Here is a 10350-nt window from a genome sequence, read left to right on the forward strand (position 1 = left end):
ATCCCAATTTCTACCAAAAATGGTCTGATCTTTAACCAACTTGCACAACTCTGGTTTTGGACCTCTGTCTGATCTTTTTCGCGCAATATATCCTGCCAACTTCTGACCTTGTACACGGACTTCATCTACATTCGCAGTCTTCCAGGTACAAATGGGAGAAATGTGGTGTTTTATGGCTGCTGTAATACAACATGACATCATGGTATCAGAGCTAAACTGATAACTACCAATATATGTGCCTGGGATAAGAGACGGTGGAAAGCCCTCTGAGCACCTGCAAACAACGCGGTTAGCAGCCTGACCTTTGGGTGGAGTATTTGTGCGCTGTAAATCACCCATCTCAGGCATCTAGAGTGAAAATGTGGAAAAACATGACATTTCTACATCCTCATTTTGTAAGCAGTCTGGTTCTCTTCCAAATATATTACAAATGTAATATGAGATTTTTTATAATACTGAAACTCATTTAGCAACATTACACATGCTACCCCACTAGAGTTCCTTTTGTATAAGTTACTCAAAGGATGCTGAATTCAATGTTACTTTCACTATAAATATCCATGCCAGGAGAAAAACAAACCAAATTATTTTTGCTCTGAATTGTGTTACACTAAATGTTAAAAATTAAGTAAATTCATTTTGAACTTGTTCTTTTGCATAATTGTGGATTCCCATTAAGTAGCCTGCTATATTTTCTGTGAAACCATCAGAGCGTGCTGTAGAGAAATTTATTTTTACTGCTTTCTGCAATTGTTTTTATAAAAAAAGATTAAAGTAGATTCTATTTAAATTCCTTTTAAATTATTAATGTTAAAACTACAATGGTGTTACTAAGAGTATTGTCAAAAAACCTTTCAAGAAACATTTGGAAATTCTACAGTCTATGTAACTCTTGGCTGTGACATCCATACTAGCAGAGGAGCTAAAACCATTGTTTGTGCTCTGAACCACTCATTTACAGTAAAATACCACCTCCTCTGATCAATTAATCAGTATTTACAACAGGAAAGATACCAAATTGTTGCTATAAACGAATAAAATAAACTCCCAACACCATTTGAAATGTCAATAATTTGAAAATTGTAATTATGTTATGAAAATTATAGACTAAAAAGAACAACACTGAGACAACATTTTTTATTTATTAATAGAGACTGAAGAACACATTATACAAACCCCCTGGCCAGCAGGAACCTCCAACGGACAGACGCACCCCACACCAGCATGGTCAGACATCTCCCCAGGACGAGCAGAATGCAGAACAGGCTCCACCTGAAAATAAATGACAAAAAACATATTAAGCTGATTTTGCACAAAATCAACAAAGGTACTATGTCAAATGTTTTCAATAAACACATTATTAATTAGAGATTTAACGTTAATGTGAAAAACACTAACGGTGTCTTCAGGCGGCACACATTCAACACCCCTGGCAGGAATCACACGCGCTGGAACTGAAGCCTAAAGGAAAAATCAAAAAGAACAGTTAAATAAATTAAAAAAAATCTGTACTAGAAATTATTAATTAACTCATGTTTTTACAAACCTCCCGTGCCAAACGGCTTCTCTTTGGGAGAGCTGGTTTCTTTTTATGTTCCACAGGCTTTGTCTGCAACACCGCAAACAACATTGAGGGTTTGTGTTATTTATAAAAGAAAATACTAAGAATATTAGTAATTGCAGTATTGTGCTAATTACATCGGTGCCTGTGCGAACATCTGGAAGAGCCGATGGACAGACTGTTTCCATGGCAACCACGAGAGCTCGCTTCTTTTTATGTTCCACAGGCTTTGTCTGCAACACCGCAAACAACATTGAGGGTTTGTGTTATTTATAAATAAAAATACTAAGAATATTAGTAATTGCAGTATTGTGCTAATTACATCGGTGCCTGTGCGAACATCTGGAAGAGCCGATGGAGAGACTGTTTCCATGGCAACTTTGGGAGCTCGCTTCTTTTTATGTTCCACAGGCTTTGTCTGCAACACCACAAACAACATTGAGGGTTTGTGTTATTTATAAATAAAAATACTAAGAATGTTAGTAATTGGAGTATTCTGGAAAATACCTCGGTGCCTGTGTGAACATCTGGAAGAGCCGATGGAGAGACTGTTTCCATGGCAACCAAGATAGCGGGTGAGAAACGGACAGGATTTAATTTGATGAAACATTCCCTCAAAGCCACAGGAGTTCCATCGCTCTATAAAAGCAAAATTTGAATTAGTAACGATTATTGACATTGACAATTTCATGAATAGCCGGAAGCATAACGGACCTGGTAATGAACCACTCTTTTCTTGGGTGAATCAGAGACAGAGTCCAATTCCCCCGAGTGATTCCTCTGTAAAGGTAGAGCACATATAAGAGTTTTTAGGATGACTAGCCATAGTTAAATAAACGCCTTTCTTTCATTGCAAGACAACAAAAGATAAATACCTTCCTGCCGTATCTCACGATTGTCCACTCAGAAGGGTGTGGAGCAGGAGGAGAACGAGGAAGACTCCCCACGCCCTTCACAACCACACGGGGCACCACCCTCGGTTTGTACGCAGGAGTTGCCTGACTCTGCACCAGTGGCTTTGGTGCTGACAACTCCAGGAACTGATAGCCAGCATTCCAAATCAGATCCCTGAGGATGTGCATCCCGTGGTCATCGCTTAGGTGGATCTGCACATATAAGCGGTAATCAGAGATAAAATTAACATTTCACATTAATGCAAATATATTCCTTACTGTGTTAAAAATGAATAAATACTCACGCCATCACGGCACCACAGACTCAGACGGTCCAGAGGAAAGTGGTCAGCGGTGGAATAATAAGGAATTCCTGAAAAGATAATGACAAAATAAAAAGAAAACGTTGCAAAGACCAAATCAGCAAAGATAACATAAAAAGAACTGAAATACATTACCAAACAAAAACAAAATGTGAAATATTTTAATACCTACCTAGCTTTGCTGACCTGCGGTGAAATTCTTGCTGGTAGAATAACTGTTTCTCTCTGGACTCGGTTAAACGCGGGACAAAGCCGATACAAAAGACCTAGAAAAAATAACCGATTTAGAAATATATATTCCAAACACCTAGGAAAATAATAACCTGTTAAGGAATTGATTTTTATATCACTGTTTCTATATTGAAGTCGTCAAAGACTATTACTCTGCATGCTTCAGTAGCAGAAGAGAAAATTCTAAAACATGCTGACCAGTGGTATCTGTGAACTGGTATTGAGAAACACTGATTTTTTATCACCAACAGTGCCCACCTTAGGCCAACGACTACAGACGGCCAAAAGGAACCGCTCAAATTCCTGTCCCGCCTTTTCTGGTGTAAGACTGGCCGTAAGGTCGTTTGAAGGACCCATGACGCAGACGGCGTCAGGCTCCCGAGGCACATTGGCTTTCATTGCCTCAAGATGCAAGTCGGCTGCGCAGGCTCCAGGGGTGGACATAAAGCCGAACTGTAGGCAGCCACTTGGCATCTCAACAATGCCGTCCACGAAGGACCGCAAATGGGACGCTCCGATGAGAAGGATAAACTAAAATAGTACAAACACAGCAACATAAGAACTATACCTACATATTCTATTTGAAATCATTGCAGATTTTACTTACTTTCTTATCAGGATGCGCCCGTGGGATGACCAGCTTGTGACAGTGGTTAGTCACTACACTCGCTGGCCATGGCTTCACGGAATGACGCCAGCCGGTACCACGCCCTATTAAGAAACAAAAAGAAAGAAGATATAAGAATTATTTCAATAACACATTAAATATGTACTCTGGATACTTAATCTGACATAGAAATAAGACATTCAATTTAAAATATAATTAAATTAAACACTGACGTGAAACAAAATCGCTGGAGGCATTGGGTATCCCTACACGACCAATTCCAACTGCTTCCACCCTTCTCTTAGCAGCTTCGGATCGGCGGTGGGACTTTCCTCGAGGCATCTACATTTAAAGATGAAATAATTAAGTGACATGAATATTTATTGATAATTATACCAATATGAATATCATAGTGTATCACAAAAGTGAGTAGACCCTTCAAATTTCTGCAGATATTTAAGTACACCATTTCATGGGAAAACACTAACAAAATTAAACTTTGACAAAATGAAAAAACTTTGACAAAATGTGCAGCTCTTTTTATATATATATATATATATATATATATATATATATATATATATACACACACACACACACACACACATACAGACACAAAAACACCACCGAAGCTGAAGACAGTTTCTAATTCCAGCTTCTGATTCAGGAAATGGCTAAAGGGTGATTCCAAACTATTTTTCAATACCTTCCACAACATTAATCTACTCTAGTTAAAAAACTACAACACTGAAAGACTTCAAACTTGGACTGGACTATTATCAACTAGGAGCTGAATAAACAATCTTTAAGATCTGTGAAAGTTTTTTGATTAGTGAAACTTACATAATGGACTATTTTCCCCTTTTTTCTCTCCCAGTTAAACTAGAATTGCTCTAAGTCCAAAACTACAAGTCGTACACTCTTCAAACCTGGATTGGATTATTCTCAACTAATAGAATATTTAAAGCTGTGTTTAGGATTTGTGAAACCTTTTTATTATTTGTGAAACTTCATTAAAGTGCCATTTTTATACTTTTTTGCATCTAGCTCATATTAGAACTGCTTTACTTACAAAACCACAAGACTTAAAGTCTTACAACAAGGACTAGATTATTCTCCTCTAATAGCAAAATATTTAATGCATGTTTAGGATTTGTGAAACCATTACTTGATTTGTGAAACTTCACTAAAGTTCATATAACCATTCATACTTGTTTTTCGATGCAGTTTTTTCTAATCCAAATTCTATTAAAATTCAAAACTATTTTATTAATCTCTGAGGTAAATTATTACCTGAGGTAGCTCATTAAGGCATTACTTTTTTTTCAGGAAACTTAAATATATGGTTCCGTCCTCATAACTCTGGTAAATAAAAAGTAAATGTTACTAAGTCCTCGGGACTTATTGTTGATGAGAGGATTAAAGAAATTTAAAGATTTGCTGGTAAAACAAGACCTACAAGACCTAGACGCTTCAAACTTGAACTAAATTATTCTGCTCTAATAGTAGAATATTTAGAATCATGTTTGTAATTTGTGAAACCTTTTTCTGATTTGTGAAAGTTCACTTAACAGACCCCTGCAAAAGATGTGTCCTTCCAACAGCCATCATCATCTACAATAACTCTTTGAAAAATTAATGAGTTACACCAACATTTTATTTACCATTGGGATTAATAAAGTGGTTTTGAATTAGAAATGGATTCTGTAAAAAAAACTGCATGGAACTAGGTACCGGCAGCGACGCTCTTTCCACTCAGGAATGGGAGAGAACGCGCGCTGATCATAGAAAATGCCCTAACTTCCCACCATCAAAAGTCCTTTTTAGAATATTTTTTTTCCAAAAGCAACACTACTGTGTTAAAGTTCATTGATTTTCCTTTCCAATGATACCAGTTTTATGTATGTTGAAGCAAATTAAACACTTTAAATTTCCCAGTAATTTTCATAATTTTTTCGAAAAGCCGCATTATTTATGCTAATTCGAACGCCCCTCCTGACACATAGTTCAAGAAAATCAGTTGGCGCGTCACAAACATATGACCAAATGAGTCAACAGTGATATCATATTAAACCTTAAACTATAGGCTTTCTCTACATACCCGGTTTGTCAAGGATTATTTTTTTAGTTTTTTTGTAAATCATAAAAGTATCAAAACTTCGTCAAATAGCGAACGAATTATAAAAAATAAACCAGACAAACCGGGTATCAAAATAAAGATTAATTTGTTAGCTTTAATATAATACAGGAATCACACTTGTAGAATCAATGTGCGTGACGCGCCGAGCATATCAACGAAAGGCACGTCGCCCCTCTAGCATAAAATAATGGAGCCGCCTTCTGTGGACGCTGCTGACTGTTCGGATCACTGCTCTCTTCCGGACGTACTAATTCCATACTTGGGTAAGTTAGACACACCTTCTTACATCAGATATCTTTAAAGTAATGTAAAGATAATAGTTAGCGTTATTTTGATATGTGATTGCAGCTATTTAATCCGGTGTGGGAAGGCGGTTTCTGCCGATCTGGTCGGGCTTTCTCTAACTTCGCCGTCCTGTTAGCAAGCTGCTTGTTTTTAGCTGGGTTTCTATATAGCTTACGCTTAAAATACAAAACGGAGTGGTAGAAGATGGAGCGTATATGTGTGAATTTAGACACCTGGTCAATAAAATAAATAATATTGATTGTATATTCTCAGAGAAATGGGTTCGGTCTTGGAGCGGATTTTTTTTTTTTTTTTTTTCATTAGTGTGCCGCTTACGCTACAACCAGCGGTTAAGAAACAAAAATATCAATGCTCATTATACATGCTAGTTATTAAAGATACGTTGTTACTTCATTTCTCATATCGGACTCTTTTTATAGACTATTTAATTTTACTTGTCTGGTGACATCGCAGCACAAACGTGCGAGGTTTCACAGACGAGAGTCTGTGAAATCGATCGATTTCCCAATGTCTGTGTACAGAAAAACATCCGACATGACAGTTCATGGATGAAAAAATAAACAAATGAACATGGTGTTTTTTCATGTTTATTAGTTTTATTTTGTTTTTTTTTTAACAATAAGATGTGTTCATTTTTATAATCAAAATCAACGTGAGCAATAAAGAAAATCAGGGTATCTAATTTCAGTAGAAGCTCAAATACATGTAAAGCTTAAAAAAATTTAATATTGAGAATATTCATTGCTGCTTTCTTGTTTTTCAGTGAATGATGACTACTACTCGTTAACTCTAGACCATTTTTATGAAAAATGGCACCTTCTTTGGCACTTTTTCAGATGGTCGCTAATAGTGAATTTTCCATTAAAAAAAGGAAAAATCTATATTTTCTGTGCCAGCTTTATTAAGAAAACTACTGAAGATAGCCCTAAGTAAATGTCTTTATCTGATGCAGCAGCCTAATTGACATCTAGGAAGGAAGTTTCTATGAAACGCATAAAACAACAAACATTTTGGAGCAAGTCAAAAATTGTCTAAAATACGAATTTTTTAAAAAACGCCTCAAAATCCATCTTTCCTACCTGGAATATTAAGGAAACTATTGAAGGTAGCCAAAAATGGATGTCTTTATAATGTTCAGCAACCTAATTTACTTGTACTAAAGAAGTTTCATTGAAATCCAATGAAAGATACAAATTTGAGGAGTGGTCAAAAAATACTCAATTTTGTCTATTTTTGAAATTTTGTTCCGTCGGTCAAATTAGCTTAGGAAGCATTTTTGCAGCCAAATAATTTTTTGTTTGACTGTCCCAGACCCCTACAAAAAATTGGGCTTGTTAAAATCACATAGCAGCCTGGGAAAAATGGCTTTTGGGCCTTAGTTTCAATATATATTTTTTAATATCATATCCCAAACATGCCATCTCTGCTGTCAGGGTAAATATTGAAATTTCTGTTATTTTAAAAATTCAATTTTTTAAAGAACCTTCATTTTTAAAGTAAGCTAATTATACTGCACATTTTCATGTTTTAGAATATAATTTATATCTATTTAAAGAATGTAATTACAAATAAGTGTTAAATTGATTTATTTTTTGAGTAATCGACTTTCAAAAACCACATCTTTTTCTACTCCAAGGTGCGTTTGTGGGAAGGTACACCTAACCCCCAAAATCTCAAAAACCGTTAGAGATAATGGGCTGAAATTTTTTCTGCTCTTTTCTGGTAATACACTTAGTAGAAAAATGCATTTAGAGTACCAAAAATCTAAAGAAAAAAAATTGGCTGCCGGTACCTAATGGAACATATAAGAATAGTAATATGATCTTTAGTGAAGTTTCACAAATCACATAAAGGTTTCACAAATTCCAAACATGGATTAAAATATTCTGCTATTAGAGCACAACAATATAGTCCAGGTTTGAAGAGTCTAGGTGTAGTAGTTTTTAAACTAGAGTTGATTAAAGATGCGGAAAGTAGAGAAAAATTAAGTGGAATCACCCTTTAGCTGTTGGAAGCTAGTATTGGAAACCAACTTCAGCTTTGTATTGTATGAGCCGTTGTTCTGTCAGATCAATATACATTGTGAGATAGTCATACGCTTAGCTCAGTCATGTATATGCAGTGATTACCATATGATTTTATTTAATCAACAACATAGAATCATGACGTAGATCATCATACACTTGGTTATTAACAGTTGTATGGCATCCTGACTTAGGGGTTAATAAGTTTTACACAACGTGTGTTGTAATTGACTGCACCTGCAACAAGACCTACTTTAAATACACTTTGAAACCACGACAATGCATGTATATTTATCTAGTTATCATATTCTATGATAATATTAAAAATTTAATGACTTATTTTTGTCATAACTTGTTGCGTATGCTGAACTGACAACTCCACTGATGGTCGGACTTTTTAATGCGCATGTGCGGACATGGTACTAACTGCATGTATGCTATCCTGACAGCGTATGGCTATCCGACAGAACACCGTTTTACCGATAAATCGACCAGCGCCGTGAAAGTGAACAGATCCGCTGTTTTATAAGATAGCCCGACGCTGTCAGGATAGCATACATGCAATTAATAGCATGCCCGCGCATGCGCATTAAGAAGTCCGACCGTCAGTTGAATTGTGTCAGTTCAGCATACACAATAAGTTATGACGAAAATAAGTCATTAAATTGTTTATAGTATTATATAATATGATAACTAGATACATATACATATGTTGTTGTGGTTTTAGTGTATTTAAAGCAGGTCCGGCTGCAGCTGCAGTCAATTACAAAACAGGCCCGTGTAAAACTCATTAACCTACTTAACCGCTAAGTCAGGATAACATACAGCTGTTAATAAAGTGTATGATGATCTACGTAAATGTTGCTGATTATATAAAATCATATAGTAATGACTGCGTATACATGTCTGAGCTAACCGTATAACTGACAACGTATGCTAATCTGACAGAACACCGCCTCTCTAGCTGAAATGCGCGCCGAAACAGGTGGAACAGATTTTCACAGGATAACAGCATTTTGCACGAGACTTACTTTCAATCCAGGTCGTAACGTGACGTTTAAGAACTATTCCAGGCTTATTTACATCAGCAGCAGACATGAGAATAGCTAGACTAAGGCTATATGAGTGTGTAGTAGCTTATATTTTAACCATAATAAAAAGCTGTATTTTAAAAAAGTCCCAGTCACAACGTCTTTATAAAACATATAAAAAAAACTTACCTCGACGGAAATAGCTTCCTGCGCTCGGTGAATCAACAGAATGTGCTGGAAAGCTGTTCGGTTGCAATTCTCCTGGCGTTCGGAAGGCTGTTTGAAAACTCTGAGCTCAGCAAGTTCACTCAAAGTGGGTCTGTGAAAGACTGATTCAATTCACGGTGGGCAGAACGTTACAGAAGCCAATCAACCAATGGGTTTAAAAGATAAAGAGACAAACGTAATTCAACCAATGGAGCTTTGGAACCAACCTCACTGCGTATGACGTGGGACGTTTACGTCTGACGCAGTGGGCTCGGCGCCATCTCTGAAGGTAAAAGCATAAACATGGGTAGGAAGCTACGGCAAGCCGTTTTAACATAAAATCGGTTTCGTGTAACAATAACTAATAATTATATTCAAGACATCTAAAAGTGCAGTTTGACTATACAAAAGTAATTTTTTATTTAAAATAGCTCGAAATACTTATGATTAGTAACAATTACATTTTATTATCTAAACTGAGAATTATATTTAAGATCAAATATGCTAGCAGTAAGCTGTCCAAACAGTTGTCTGCAGAAAGTTTTATGGAAAGCCAATTTAGCATAAATTCGATTTAGTCTAACTATTCGGAGTTACATTCGAATAGTTAGACTAGATATCTAGTCTGATTTAATGTTAATGATGAAAAGAATAAAAACAGATATCTAAAATGCATTTTGACTAAAAAAATAAAAACTTTTCTTTAAAACATCTGAAACTACTTATAGCTATTTCTAATTAGATTTTTAATATCTAAATGAAAAAATATATTTAAGTCCCTCTGTGCTGTCATAAAGATGTCCAAATATTTACCTGCAGAATGTTGTTTTATGGCAACAAACTTTAAAATAAATGGGATTTTCTTTAAATATCTGCAATTCTTGATTTCTACATATTTATATTCTAAAAAAGAAGTACATTTTTAATATTCGGAAAGGTTAAAATATTTGAATTTACATTCTAACTAGTAAAAATAATAATTGAAGATTTCTTAAATTTCATTTTTATGAATTCATTTTAATTTAAA

General features: G+C 35.5%; 1 protein-coding gene across 1 annotated transcript; it reads right to left on the reverse strand.

Annotated features, from left to right (window-relative positions):
* Positions 1-469: 469 nt before the first annotated feature.
* Positions 470-9608, reverse strand: LOC148155176 (uncharacterized). Its single transcript, XM_088013753.1, has 14 exons — positions 9306-9608; positions 3849-3957; positions 3616-3719; positions 3267-3539; positions 2950-3043; positions 2760-2827; positions 2437-2667; positions 2276-2341; positions 2069-2200; positions 1884-1979; positions 1699-1794; positions 1547-1609; positions 1399-1461; positions 470-1272 (listed from the first exon to the last, which is right to left on the reverse strand). The coding sequence occupies exons 2-14, from the start codon at positions 3955-3957 to the stop codon at positions 1138-1140; spliced, it is 1530 nt and encodes a 509-aa protein (XP_087869879.1). The 5' UTR covers positions 9306-9608; the 3' UTR covers positions 470-1137.
* Between the last annotated feature and the right edge of the window lie 742 nt (positions 9609-10350).

Source organism: Poecilia mexicana, unplaced genomic scaffold (genome assembly GCF_051168715.1).
Source record: "Poecilia mexicana isolate PSO_F unplaced genomic scaffold, ASM5116871v1 scaffold_16, whole genome shotgun sequence".
NCBI lineage: Eukaryota > Metazoa > Chordata > Actinopteri > Cyprinodontiformes > Poeciliidae > Poecilia > Poecilia mexicana.

Bases quoted from the DNA above. Each gene is read 5' to 3' on its own strand.
- LOC148155176 (XM_088013753.1), bottom strand. From the start codon at position 3,957: ATGCCTCGAGGAAAGTCCCACCGCCGATCCGAAGCTGCTAAGAGAAGG. The intron at 2,201-2,275 runs GTCCGTTATGCT...TTGCTTTTATAG, and splicing joins AAAGAGTGGTTCATTACCAG to AGCGATGGAACTCCTGTGGC. The intron at 1,273-1,398 runs GTTAGTGTTTTT...ATTTATTTTCAG, and splicing joins GTGTGCCGCCTGAAGACACC to GTGGAGCCTGTTCTGCATTC.